This window comes from Aspergillus saccharolyticus, assembly GCF_003184585.1.
Source record: "Aspergillus saccharolyticus JOP 1030-1 unplaced genomic scaffold BP01scaffold_37, whole genome shotgun sequence".
In the NCBI taxonomy this organism is placed as follows: domain Eukaryota; kingdom Fungi; phylum Ascomycota; class Eurotiomycetes; order Eurotiales; family Aspergillaceae; genus Aspergillus; species Aspergillus saccharolyticus.
Window position 1 is genome coordinate 236,482 of NW_020290647.1, and position 13,214 is coordinate 249,695.

Sequence of the window (13,214 nt, forward strand, 5' to 3'; positions counted from 1 at the left end):
GGATGGAGGAGAGGGTTAGTAGTGGTAGTGGTGAGAGGACGAGCCAGAAGGAGGGGAAGACGCATTGGGTGCCACGGTGATTGGAGGGGAAGTAGATTGCGCTATAGTTGGGGGGTGTGCGTGCAGTGGACCAGTTGAAGCATTGTTATTCTTGTGATAGGGTGATATAAGGTAAGGTATTTATTAGATGCGATTTATGAAAAGACCAGTCAGTGGCAGCAGACCGGATAATGGCGGAAGGAAAAATGATGAAATGACAAGCAGCGAAACAATGTGATCCGACGGATGTCACTTCATGTTTCTCCCACAACCTGGCATGGAAGGCGCTCTCAGCGCTGCAGCCTGAGCCCTGGAGTGCAGCTGAGTGCCATCGAGCTTTCCCATCTGGGAATCCGAGCTCGATGACGTCGCCAGACGTTGTAGCCTCTTCCACCAATCAACAGTCAGTTGTTGTCAGACATCGGAGCTTCCATTGAAGTTCCCCACATGACCTCATTGTTATGGTGCTCTGCTGGATCTGACTATCTGTAGTAACTTAACTGTACACTATACACAGTGTGTCTGTACTCCAATATGTACAATGTTAGGTTTGCAGAATGTAACATACAAATACATGATAGATCGATTCAAGGAGAACGCCCTTCCATGCAACTCTTTCGTGCCACTGTCATCCATACATTGCGTGTAATAAACCTGATCCCCACATTCCGCCTTCACATCAAATCTTGCCTTTCTTGCTCTCATCGTCTCCGACGTGGTGGTGGTTGTGAGTTTGACTCCAGTTTGAGTTCCTGCTGCGACTGCCCACGCTGCCGGGCTAGTGACTGCCGGGTACGGCGTTGGATGGGGGGTACGTGCTTTTGCACCCACCCAGGTCCCCGGGGCAGTCGCTGCGATTGACCAAAATCATTGTCACTGCCGCCCGGCGATACCGGGGGGCTGGACTGTGTCAAATCTACCACAATGGGTCCAGTCCCTGGTGTTACAGGGGGCCTAGGCTGTGCCATTATCGGTGGAATCATGCTTTCAGGAACGACACTGATCAGGGAAGATTCCTCGGCGTTCTGGGACTTCGATTTCTGCCGTCTGGATCGTTGGCCTGACGGTGGCGTAGAAGGAGATCCACCCAGAGATTGGAGATCCATTGAAGTATAACCGGCAGCGACCCCGGCGCCCTCCGATAGCTGTGACGAGAATTCAGCTTGACCTTCCCCTCGAGCTCTGTCCGACTCAAAGAACGGATTCGGTACCATTGAGCTTGTCGACGACGGCGACGACGGCCGATGATTTTCGCCCTGGACTTGCTGATTAGAGGGAGAAGAAACATCTTCCTCCCGCTTGACCGGAAAGTACCGTTCCATCAGCTGATCGAAGGATAACATACTGAGCGGGCTACTAGTCATCTGAAGATCGCCATTAGAACCATCTGCTGTGAGAACGGGGTTAACATCTTCAGCCGCCTGCGGGGACTGCAGAGTGCCGGGGTGGTCCTTGATCGGAGGCAGAGGCAGATCGGGCTGACGGTCAGCACCGCCATGGGGGGTTGGTTCGGCATCGGCGATGAGGTTGGATGCCGAGTCCATGGCCTTTTCTGGGCGATGAGGCGAGGGAGCGAGATTAGAGGATTGGAAACCGAGAAAGGTGGGGGACTGAACGGGGCTGGAATCGCCTGCAAGACTTTCCACAGAGCTTATGGTCTGCTGGAGGGAAGGTTTATAATGTCCCGAGTCAGCCGACTTACTTCCCGCATTGGGGGCTCGTCGCTGACTATCTTCATCGCCAAGTCGCGCGGCCGCGACTTCAAATTGAGCCGTGCTGGTGATCTTCAACACGCTGGACTCCTCTGCTGCGAGGGAGCTTGGTCGAGTGAGCGTTCGGTTACGCCAGAGGAGTAAAATGAGACAGATGTACTGACATGCTGGGTTTCTCAGCATCTCCAGGACCTGCAGTGGGCGCAGCTCGGAGAAGCTTGGATTCAATCAAGTCTGCAAAAGAAAGCTCTCGGAAGCCATCGTCCTCGGCCTCATCATCTTCGAGACCAGGCATTTCGAATCCGCTGTAATATGGCTTACCATCCCCAGCTCTATCCGGGCCGACATCGGCGACTTGTCTTCTGTCACGTTTTGCGAGCCTGATCTTGAGGATGTTGTCCTCGTAGACGTCGTGTATCTCAGCGACCCGATAATCAGACACAGTGGGTTGCCAGTTCGTGGCTTTAGACAGATCGAGTTGCTTGAAAGCGATGATAGAGGCCCGCTGTAGATGATTTTCGCAGAGGACTGGGAGTGTGTAGGAATTCGCGGGCAACAGAGGCAGATCCTCAGCTGTCTCCTCAGCTTCATTTCGTACTTTGTACTCTTCATTGGGCTGCTCGGTATCGTCGTAGTTGAGTTGATCGTCTCCATCAAAGTAACTATCCTCCCAGTTACCATAGTCCTCCTCCCCAGCATCATAGACTTGAAGTTGCTGGCGCCGCTTCCTTTTCTTGCCTCGGCCTTTCCGCTGCCTGATGATAACGCCAGCATCTTGATCCCAGCGCTGCTCGAACGGGAAAGGCGGAGCGGTCAGCTTTATGTCATCATAGATACACTCGGTGGCTCTGATGGTCAACTTCTCTTCCCAATTCTGTTCAACGTCACTTTCGTGACCATCCTCCGCGTCTTGGCTTACAGACTTGCGAGGAGGAATATGGTTGACCTTTCCAGCAAGTCTCTTTCGAGTCGCGTCTTCATCTTCCTTGTTGAGAGGATTTCTCACCCCGAGAGTGCCGGAAAGCATTCGCCGAGTACTAGAAACATCTTGGATGAGCCGTTTAGATGAGTCGGTGCCTTTGAAACCATTCTCGAGAACATTCCTCTCGGAGCGTCTCCTTTGTGTGTTCTCACCATAGGGTGACACATTCTCCTTCTCTAAAGTGACTGACACATCGACGCCGCCAGCTGCCAAGTCGCGGAGCAGCTTCTGCCGCCTTGCTTCAAATTCTGCGCGCTCTCGCTCTTTCTTATCATTTAGCACCTTAGCGTCGATCTCAGCTTCATTTCTAGGTTGAACTCCAGCTTTGGGCTCAGCGTTGAATCCAGGAATGTAGTACTCGCGCCCATGCACATTTTCCCACTCCCGCAGAGCTGCGAAATCAGCTTGTGCAGGTAGAGCGCCAAGCTCCTTGAGCTTTGCCAATCGTCGGCGCATCTTATTCCGTTGATTACTTTTTTTCGTCCTCAACGATCCTGCCCCGGGTGGGGCATTCTTGACAGGCGCATCAACGCTGGTATCTGAATCAGAAGCTTCATCAGCCTCTGATTCTGATGCGCTGGAATCATCAGACTCTGACAAGGACTCATCATCCGAGTCATCTGACTCACTCGAGTCATCTGAGCCATCTGAGTCCGAAACCGAACGATCAGAGTCGGAAGACGAGTCTTCATCCGAGGTGGAGTCATTGATATCACTAGATTCGGACGCAGATGTGCTTTTGTTGCTGATCTCAGAAACCGAACCAGCCGAACTCATGAAGGGGGATTTCGCCTTGCTTGGAGGTGTGTTTTGAGGCTTCGGGGCCTGCAACACCGACTCTTCATTCAACTCAACCCTCTTTGCACCAGTCTCTGAGTCAGCTGGGGTTGAGGCACGTTGAACATCCTTTGGTGCACCTTTTTTTGATGTTACCGAGGGGATCCCGGACTTGACGCGGAGAGATTGGCCCACAGAGTCTTTTCGCTGCTTGGCCTTATCTTCCGTGTTGGGCATGGGGGGTATTTCCAAGTCCTCTGCAAGGGCCTTCAGCTCCTCCTCTAGTTCGCCCTCCCGGATATCGGTCAAGTCAGAGTCACTCCCTGACTCCGCATCCACAGGATGCCGGATTACTGTTCCGTCGCCGTCCTCGTCAGGTTCATGATAATCCTGAAAGTCATCCTGGAACGTAATTCCCTGGCCTTTTGACTTTTTCTCTTCGGGATCACCACTGGCCTCGGGTGCATTGACTTCTGCGTTAGACCGAAGCCGTTTGGGAGGTTCCCAGTCCGCATCGTCATCATAACGTATCCCGTAGTCCCATCCAGCGATCGTAGTGCGCCGTTTCTTTCTAGGCGGAATCGTGATTGCAGGTCTAGATGATGTAGGTCTTTTCAGAAAAGGCTTTCCAAAGGGAACGCCATCAATGAGATGTTTGCCATCTCCGGAAATCTGATGGCGACCGGAAAGCCGCCTGGCGCGAAGATCTTCAATTTGTAGTGCACGGATCCTGATCAAAAGAAGTGCTTCTGGTTAGTGACCGCGGTGTTCAGGTTATGAGTGTATCAAACATGCATGGAATGGCACATACAAGACCTCATCGCCGTCGCGCAGGAGGCCGTCCACCTCCATAAAATGCAGGCACTCCGAGCCACCCACTTCCACCACATAATCTTCTAGACCCCACTGTCCACTGCACTCATCGTCAAATGGAACCGACTCCGTCTCCAACGGAATGATCTCGTTGATATCTTCCAGCAGCTGTGCGAACGTGTATCCCCCATTGGAATAGAGCGCATTGGGTAAACGCGTCGAAGTAATCGCAGATGCAGCAGCGGGAAGCATTGGCGAGCCATGCGGCGCATTGTGATCGAACGCAGAGGTGGGCGACGTTGTCCAAAGAATGCGCGTCACGGGCAAGCCGTGGCGCTGGATTGTCAAGTGGAGACGCATAATGGAATGTCGGAGGATTCCGCTGCTACTTCCTGAGCAATGTGATCAAGAAAGGCTCATCAAAACAAAAAAAAAAAAGAAAAAAAAACTTCTTAGGAGTGCGGAAGAAGGCATTCAGAGTCGAGATAGCTGCCTCCGGGCGTTGCTCAGCCGTCTTGTGCACTTTTTAAGCTCGGGAGCTCAAAGGCTGTTAATGCCTTGGGAAAACAACATAAATGTACAACTCATTAAGACACACATATGTAAGCAGAAGAAAGGAGCATAGTATTAGTAGGACAAAGGCGTCAAATTGTGATGCTAAGTGTGATGGGAGAAAGGGAGGGAGAGAGAGAAAGATTGAGTGCAGCGCGAAACCGAGGAAAAGCACGGGGAAGGAACGACCGAACGGTGACCGATGCGGTGCCAAAACATCCGATTCCCCGCTAAGCCTCTTTGGTCCACTGATATTAGTACGGCCGGCACTACACCTGCAGCCCTCAAATCATAGACTCCCTATCACTCAATCCCTGCATTACACTTAATCTCAGGGCGGACCCTGAATGTTTGCCGTCTTTCGATCGGCTATGGTAGCAGATACGGAAGAAGAACGAGGTATTTCCATCATATAACGTATATGATTCCGGTCACTTTTCAAGATCCGCCACCAAGGAAACGGTAAATAGAATGCGATAGATGGATGCACATTAAGGGTATATAGCCAGCTGACTGTATACTGCAGGCCCGAAAGAGAAAGAAGCAATGATCGGCCGCACAGCATATGTAGTGACATGATGCTCTTGGCTGAAGTGCAGAAAGCTGAAGCTAGCAGGAAGAAGCTATACGCTAGACATCCCGGCTTGAACTACGAGGAACCGGCTTCCGATTCGGAACTCCCAAGTTCATGGGGCGCGGCTCTGGCCGATTTGGTCCGCGACCGCTTTGGCTCCCCGATGGCTGGGGTTGATTATCCGCTATGGCTTGGTATTGCGGAGGGCCTTCTTCTAGGGCAACGGCCTTGTGTATTTTGAGTACGCTTTGTTGGCGCGAAACAAGAGAGACAGGTGAGCCAGACCGGGACTCCGGTGGGGTTGAAGGTAACATATCGAGGGTTTCCGTAGAAGAATAGGCATCCTCATTGCCGTATGGGATAGCTGCCTCAGGCTTCTTTCCAACTGGAGATCTTGCATCAGCCCCGGATTCAAATGATCTTTCGGAGGAGGCGCTTGGTGGGTTATACTCTCGACGAGGGCCATCAACCGGGCTGAGAGTGTCAGCCATTGCGTCTTCGTAGCTTGGGGGTGCATCGTCAAAGCCGTCTTTTGGATTACAAGGCGCAGGTGGCAGGTCCGGACGAGGAGGCATTGGCGGAGGCAAGCCATCGTTCAAAAGCTGACTCGAGGTGGATGTCGTCGGCTTGACTTGCACATTCGCAGCCATGGCTTCCAAAAGTGCCTGCGGAGGTGCGATTCCGGAGAAGACCTTGACCGGCATGCGCAAAGGAAGCACGATAAGCTGAGGCTACTAGCAGTGAGTAGTTGTCCCTAGAACAGATGGAGATGGGGTCAATATCATCTTACTTTCATGTTAGCCACTGATCCACGTGTCAGCCCCACGCGGACTTCAAGTTCGTAGGTCCTGGAGATATTGCATGTTTCAAAAGATGGGGCTACAGTGCTAGGGAGCGGTATGCGATTCCACATGTTAGCATCCAAAGTCCATTCGGTCTCAGTAGGATCTCCTCCCCTGCCTAGAGGCATGGCCATGTTGCTGCAGCTTAAAATGATCCAGGTACCACTCTCTGTCCGCTTGAGATCATGGGCGAGAATATGTGTATATGAGATCAGTTCAACCTGAAGCATCTGGAGAAAGATAGTTTCATACGACTCGGACAATTTCTTGACGATAATCCGCATCGGTATAGGTTCATTACAGGTAAGGATGGAGGGATTAGGTAATCTTAGATCTGCGGACACACGAGGACCATCAGCGGTGGTCTCTCGAAGCGAATTACTCGACATTTTCTGAAAGAGGCCTTTCTTCTTGGGAGCAGGAGGGGCATTCGAAAACTGATGTTGGCGTCTGGCATAGGTTTCTTCGCTCGGATGTCCTGTTCTGGGAGGTTCAATTGGCAGGAAATTCAGGTTTGTGATCTTGTAACAGCCATTAGTCCCACATAGGATCGAGTCAAGGGGACGTTACATGAAAGGGTTTGGAGAACATACCGCCCTGATATTTTCCTTATAGAACTGCGGACGAATGACCGTAGCTTTGACATAGTACTTGATGTCGGCCATCCCGGGGAATCCACTGAGAGATGGCGGAAGCGTCTTCTTCACATGGCGATGGGTATCCTTTGCCACCTCGACTTTAAGGCCGGTAATATTAAGATTGGTGAGCATGCTGTTCTGGAAATTGCAAGCATTATTGAACGGAAACTGAATTAAGGCATTAATTTCTACTGAGCAGGACCAAGGATATGGTGTCGAAAGTTACCTTGAACTTGAACGGATATTCATAGCTGCCTCTAGCGAACGTATAGACCCGCTCGGGGGTTTTCGAGTTGAAAACTTCGGGGGTCGGGAAGACGGTAGCGACCTTGTACAAGATCTGCGGAAAAGTTAATATCAATTTAGACAGGGGTTCTACCAATCTGCTGAAGCATCGCCAGGGATGTGATCTACAAGGTGGGGTTGTCAGACTGTGGAGTGGCGCGCGCACCTTATGAACCTCGATCTCCGTCCGCTTCTTGTCTGACTGCTCATGATGCGGGTTCCGCGGGCCGGCAAGACGCGTACGACTCTCACCCTCGAGTTTCACTTGGATCCCTCCTATAGCCGCTTCGGAGGATAAATTGAGCACCACTTTCCCGACCAGAAAGTCGAGGTTAGTGAAGTGCTTATGAGGCCGATCCAGGTGGATTGTTACGGACATGGCGAACCGTGCGTAAGCCGTAAATGGATGAGAATGCCTGACAGCAAAGCAACGCACAATCACCCTTCATCCGAACCTGATAGTTGGTTTTGTGGGAAAGTATAGATGAGAGGCGATCTCAATGGAACAAAGTGCATACAATGCATACAATGATGAAGACTACGCCTCGAAGATCGAAGAAGACTTGTAGATGGGGAAAATTAGATTGGAGGGAAGGCGGGGGGGGAAGGAGAAGAAGAATAAGGTGAAAGAAAAAGACGTACGGGGAGTTCGGCAGAGCTACAATGACGTTGAGATGGTCAAAGTCAATCCAGGGGAAGGCTGAGCAGAGCAGAACTGCTTTCGTGGGGCCGCCCACACATAAATTGAGACTGTTAGTGATTCCCGCAGGGCTGCCGATCGGGAATGAAGTGGGAATCCGATGGTGGACTCAGCCACCCCGCCCAGTGTCACTGTGTCAGAGTCTCCTGCACCGCCACCTTTGCTGGTCTTCTCTTCACCAATCGAACACGAGTCGACAATCTTGTTATGAATGAGTCGGAGAGATAGTTTCAAAAATGGGTGTCTATTACCAGGATCATAATGCTGCTAAACTAGAATCCACCCCGCCCAAAGCACCCTACTCCGGAGTAGGCAACGGTATTCTAGACGCAGGCTACTGCAACAGTGGCGCCATCAAAGACCTTCCTTTGCGAGCATATCTAGAGTCCAACTCATTAGCCATTTTCGATCGATCTGGGCGCTATGCCACTACGTAGGGCCGCTGTTTCATACCGGCAATGTCGAGATAAAATGCAATCGCGTTGAATCTATTTCAGCATCAGCCGTTGTTAACCTCCAGAACATGCAAACGAAAAGAATAGTACTTCTCCTATATACCTTAACCTATTGCCCGTAATCTCACCAGCCAGCCATTTCAATCGGTTGGTCCAGTTGATCAGGTCCAAGTGGCTTACTCCTTCGAGGGTGCCTTTGTAGCCCCTTTCTCCTCCCCATTTGCTGCTTGCAACGCTAACAAGGCCATCATTATATCCCTCCACTTGTTGCAAGAGGCGATGGGACAGGCGGAAAACGGACCAGAAGCTTGGTTGCATCGATGCGCCATAGGAGAAGTACCTGCCTGGACTCAGCCTTGCTGTTGAACCCGCCGAGAAGTCACCTACCGAACATCCTCGACATCTGGAGTTGCAGGATTGAAAGTGTTTTGCATGTGATCACGGGTCAGTTGAGCGAATGCACCTGAATCTATCCCTAGTCTTTCTAGGGCGTAGTACAACTGAGCCAAACGGTCATCTGTAGTTCATGAGTTCCCGCTTCATCTTTCCGCAGGTTGGACCGAGTGACAGACCACCAATCTGCTTGAGCACATAGTCTGCAACTGCAGAGCCTGACAAGCTAGTTAGAGACATGGGGTAATTCGCTGCTTCGTACAATACCTCTATGGGGCGTGGCAATAGTAGTCAAGGACCTGACTTTGAAGTTCGTTGGTCTAAGACGCGTGATCATGTGTCGCGAATCGAGACCTCTTTGAGGCAAATCAGCATGACCTTGCCTTAGCTAGATCTCGAAATGCATTTGAAATGCCTACCCCTACACAGCAGCGTGAACAAAACTTTCATTTAACGGTAGTCAAGCGATTAAGCTTACCATACTATGACTGTTCAATGTTAGACATAAATCAATCACAAGTCAAAGCCAGTCACAAAAACGAGGAGACTAACGCGATGATGTTCACTTCCTTACCACGTGCTCCAGCTTCGATGTCTTTCGCTAATTCCTCAGCTCGCATCTCAATGGACGCCGCTGGAGGCACTGTTGCAGTTATGACCTGAACTCCCTTCAGAGACAGTGCATCCTCGATCCCACGCCAGTATTGAACACCTGGGAGATAATGACCAGCAAGGCGAAGCGTATCAAACCCGAGGAGTCCATGAGCAAGCACGACAGGGTGCTTAGGTGCATCTAATGACATCAGGTCAATTCAAGCACACTCCCAGATCTACGACAGCATGCCGTAGCCACAAAAGCAGATGCATACGGCTCACCATATTGATCCCTTATAGCCGCATATTCATCCCTGATGACTTTGCCCAGGTCTTCCAAGCGTGGGTCAAGAGCATCGGCACCTGTACGCGTGGAGTGAAAACTGCGTGAGCTGGGATGGCGATTCAAGTAGTACGATTGAAAGATACTTCTCTGGTAGCCGAGAGACGGGATTCCTGCTGTGCGCAAGTGAGCGACAGCACGTCTCATCTTGAATCACCTTCTCTGTGGTCTCTTTACAAAGTTTTGTAGGGAAGAACAATATACAGTGCGGGCGGGCCTCGTGCCTGATAATGACGCAACAGATGCCTATTTGGACAATCCTGCCTCAGGCATGGATATAGCCGACCATACTTATCAATACCGAGCAATCGACATTCGCGAACAACCCTTGGAGCTAGAAGGTGGAGCCACTTAAATGCTCTTTGATAACAAGGCCTAAGAAAAATTAGAACAGGTATTCGTCTGATACTACCGATTATTCTGCAAAAGTCTGACATGATTTAGACAGGGTCTTCAAGGTGGGAGATGTATCATGCATGCACCAGGCAGGCATGCCCACGCCTCGGAGCGACATTGACGCGACCCCACAAGCTGTCAGATGATTCGAGAGAGATAATCCGTATAGATGGGCAATTGTATGATCAAACAGCTAAATAATATTCACAGGCTGGAAACAAAGAACCCAAGCATTGAAGAACCCCAGCAATTCCACAGGAAACAGCACATCTAAGCCTTGACCACGATTTTCTCCGAGGCCTCAGGCTTCACTTCAATCAGTGCATGAATGAGATCATCCACAACTTTGCTGCCCTTCTCGTTGCCAGCAACCTTGATCTCCTGCAGCTTCACCTCTGCCTCCTTATTCGCATCCTCCTCGGCTTTCTTGTACCCGCTCGAGTGCTATGAAAGACAGGGGGACATTAGCTCTTTCCATTGTCCAACAATTGCAAGTTACTCCTTATCATGGGGCTCAATGAGAGTTGTGAATACCTCAGCTTCGAACTTCTTGAATTCGTCCTCCTTCTGCTTGCGGTACTCTTCAATTTCCTTCTGAGCTTCGGCCTTTGCGTCCCTTATCCGCTTGGTACGGTCTTGATAGGAAGTGTCAATGTATGAATTGTGGAATCACTAAGGGATCGGAATAGTACATTCTCGAGCTGTAAGATGCAACACGTCAGCTTATAGTGATGGGATGATGTGACAGTTCTATTAGTGTGACTTACCTTGCTGAACAATTTTCTGGGCCTCTCTCTCGGCCTAAAGGGTGCTGTCAGTTTGAAAGCCCGGACATAAGGCAAAGTCACATTGACCTACATCGAGGAGGGTCTGAATGCCTGCGGAGTTCTGGGCGGACTATCGGGGATAATGTTAGCGCTTCTTCCTTTCCAAAAAAAAAAAAAAAAAAAGAAGGTTATATATTCCTAGTACTCACCATCTTGCAAGTAGACGCTCTGAAACCTCGGAATATGTTCGAAAAAGTGCCGACTCGAGCCGAAGGCGATATATTGATAACGTGGAGTTATGGAGCTTGTGATGCGCCGTCCAATCCCCCCTCCGCCACGAATGACCCCCCGTGGGCGGTCGGCGATTCTGCCAGATATCACCGCCATCGTTGATTATCGCTGACACGAGGCTGGGATCACGACTTCGCCATTTTGGTCAAGTAACTTGCAAATCATTCGACTAACCCCTCAGGATGTCTCGGGCCTCTAAGCTGACACTGGCGGCTACCAGTCTGGGCACAGCGGGAATTGTTTACTTTGTGCATTGGGCGCAAGAGCAAGAAAAGGCGGTCCGTTGATGCTTTGATCTCTTATTTATTTTTCTTTGGGTACTGACTCTTGGATGTCTCGGCTTCTAGTCAATGCACAAGGCAGTTGAACTCGATATGGAGAAACAGCGCATTCGGCAGGAACGACAGGCTGACTTTGAGATGCAAAGGGCTCTTGAAGAGGAATACCGAAAACTCCAGAAAGTCTCACCAAGCTTGGACGAACTCATTGGAGCACAGAGAAGTCAAGGACAAGGGTCATGAGACATCTCTTGGTCTGCTGATCCGACGAAGTGTGATAAAGATACTCAGGTGTTAGTATGCCTCTGCTATTTATACACGAAATGGGTTCTAATTGAATATCTCAGCCATGACTGTTGAACTTTACGGCAGCTACGCGGCAGTAAGATATACCTGGCTTGTACGATAGACGAAGACCATACACCCCAATCTTTGCGAAAGCATACCCTGGAATTGACTCATGCACTACCACATAACGATCAGCTCGCGCGAAGGGCTAAGGGAATAGCTTGCTGCAAAGCCATGACGCAGTATCAAGATCACATACATACATGCATATAATTGCGATTTGCAAAGTTAAAACTCTTTATGAAACCTTCTGTATCTCTTCACAGTATATAGCAGTGTTGTTTGCAACACAATACTTCGAGAAAGTAACCTTCGAATCTTGCCTGCAGATAAGACGCCTGTTTCGAGTCTATATCGATAAGAGAATAATCTAAAAAAGTTCATACCAAATACTATTACAGCATCCTGCATATTAATCAATAGTCTTAGTACAGCTCTAATACAACTACTCTAAGTTAAGAAGACAATTGTCCTTGTCGGCTGCAGAGGCAGATCATCTAGGCTTCTAAAGCTTAAACAAATAAGAAGCGATCTTAGCCTAAAACAGTAAGATTATTCTCACAGCAATATCCAGGTAGGAGTTCTCTGTTTCAATCTATTTGTACAGGAGTCAAAACTTTAGTCATTTCGTCAGACACCTAATTTAGCTATGCTTTTTGCTCCTGATCCTTTCGACGCGGTAGAGCATCTTTGCCGGCCTCTGCCATTTGGCTAAAACTGTGTTCTTGTAAGACCGAGATGTATTTCAATATGTATTGGGATTGATTCGAGAGATATAGTTTCGTATCATGCTTTCTCCCCTCTCATCTTCCACATTCCGTAGTGGTAAATGCTAGTACGCGCAAGAATTAGACAGTCGCTTCTTGAAGGTACAATTGCGAATCTCGCTGTAATGTAGTCTCTTTCCTAAGGTGTACCGGCTCCCTTCCTCAGCTGTCGGTAGAGAATAACAGGTTGATCATAGATAGTATTTTAATAGTCCTCATTGGCTCTTTTGGTAAATGTGGGATATAGGAACGATAAATGGAGCTAAAGCGTCCTATTATGGAGAGAAAGCAAGCTGAGGCTGTTTATCACTATAAACCTGGAAGTGAGTTGATATTCCAGCATCAATACTGAGAGGAACAACATAATAATGCGGCTAGTCTATAAGTCTGATGAATCTGAGTGGTATCAAGGCTGTTGAATGATAGTACCAAGGCCGACTTGGCTGTATCTACCGCCAAATGGAGACCGTGGCAGATATGAGCAGTAGGCTCAGTAGCTAGTGACAAGAATTTATCATGAGACATCATGAGAAGCATACGACGATGAAGTTTCAGGATAATGAACGGTCTAGTAACGCCATGGGAGCGCAAACGAAGCGTCACTGCTATAATGAGCGAAAGACATGCAGTAGTTGATTTCGTACGGTAAGAGAGAGAAATTAGAAGGC

The 13,214-nt window shown here is 49.5% G+C and overlaps 5 protein-coding genes across 5 annotated transcripts; 1 reads left to right on the forward strand and 4 right to left on the reverse strand.

Moving 5' to 3' along the window:
• Window positions 1-740: 740 nt before the first annotated feature.
• BP01DRAFT_347367 (uncharacterized protein) lies at window positions 741-4,737 on the reverse strand (the record flags this gene model as incomplete). The annotated part of the gene is made up of 3 exons (XM_025573683.1): window positions 4,322-4,737; window positions 1,916-4,240; window positions 741-1,857 (listed from the first exon to the last, which is right to left on the reverse strand). The coding sequence occupies exons 1-3, from the start codon at window positions 4,681-4,683 to the stop codon at window positions 741-743; spliced, it is 3,804 nt and encodes a 1,267-aa protein (XP_025428193.1). The 5' UTR covers window positions 4,684-4,737.
• Window positions 4,738-5,354: 617 nt separating this feature from the next.
• BP01DRAFT_139621 (arrestin (or S-antigen), N-terminal domain protein) lies at window positions 5,355-7,735 on the reverse strand. Its single transcript, XM_025570545.1, has 5 exons — window positions 7,381-7,735; window positions 7,156-7,269; window positions 6,885-7,097; window positions 6,240-6,812; window positions 5,355-6,180 (listed from the first exon to the last, which is right to left on the reverse strand). Exons 1-5 carry the CDS (start codon window positions 7,591-7,593, stop codon window positions 5,506-5,508), a joined length of 1,788 nt encoding a protein of 595 aa, XP_025428194.1. The 5' UTR covers window positions 7,594-7,735; the 3' UTR covers window positions 5,355-5,505.
• Window positions 7,736-8,335: 600 nt separating this feature from the next.
• On the reverse strand, window positions 8,336-9,846 carry BP01DRAFT_376444 (triglyceride lipase; the record flags this gene model as incomplete). Its single annotated transcript, XM_025576953.1, has 8 exons — window positions 8,336-8,402; window positions 8,473-8,709; window positions 8,757-8,886; window positions 8,942-8,980; window positions 9,030-9,118; window positions 9,315-9,555; window positions 9,639-9,719; window positions 9,786-9,846. 8 exons carry the CDS (start codon window positions 9,844-9,846, stop codon window positions 8,336-8,338), a joined length of 945 nt encoding a protein of 314 aa, XP_025428195.1.
• A 394-nt stretch (window positions 9,847-10,240) lies between these two features.
• BP01DRAFT_359666 (uncharacterized protein) lies at window positions 10,241-11,089 on the reverse strand. The gene is made up of 6 exons (XM_025575738.1): window positions 11,072-11,089; window positions 10,954-10,992; window positions 10,863-10,896; window positions 10,788-10,796; window positions 10,630-10,730; window positions 10,241-10,539 (listed from the first exon to the last, which is right to left on the reverse strand). Exons 1-6 carry the CDS (start codon window positions 11,072-11,074, stop codon window positions 10,366-10,368), a joined length of 360 nt encoding a protein of 119 aa, XP_025428196.1. The 5' UTR covers window positions 11,075-11,089; the 3' UTR covers window positions 10,241-10,365.
• A 134-nt stretch (window positions 11,090-11,223) lies between these two features.
• BP01DRAFT_359667 (protein PET117) lies at window positions 11,224-12,118 on the forward strand. Its single transcript, XM_025575739.1, has 3 exons — window positions 11,224-11,431; window positions 11,501-11,724; window positions 11,779-12,118. The coding sequence occupies exons 1-2, from the start codon at window positions 11,336-11,338 to the stop codon at window positions 11,672-11,674; spliced, it is 270 nt and encodes an 89-aa protein (XP_025428197.1). The 5' UTR covers window positions 11,224-11,335; the 3' UTR covers window positions 11,675-11,724; window positions 11,779-12,118.
• The last annotated feature ends 1,096 nt before the right edge of the window (window positions 12,119-13,214 follow it).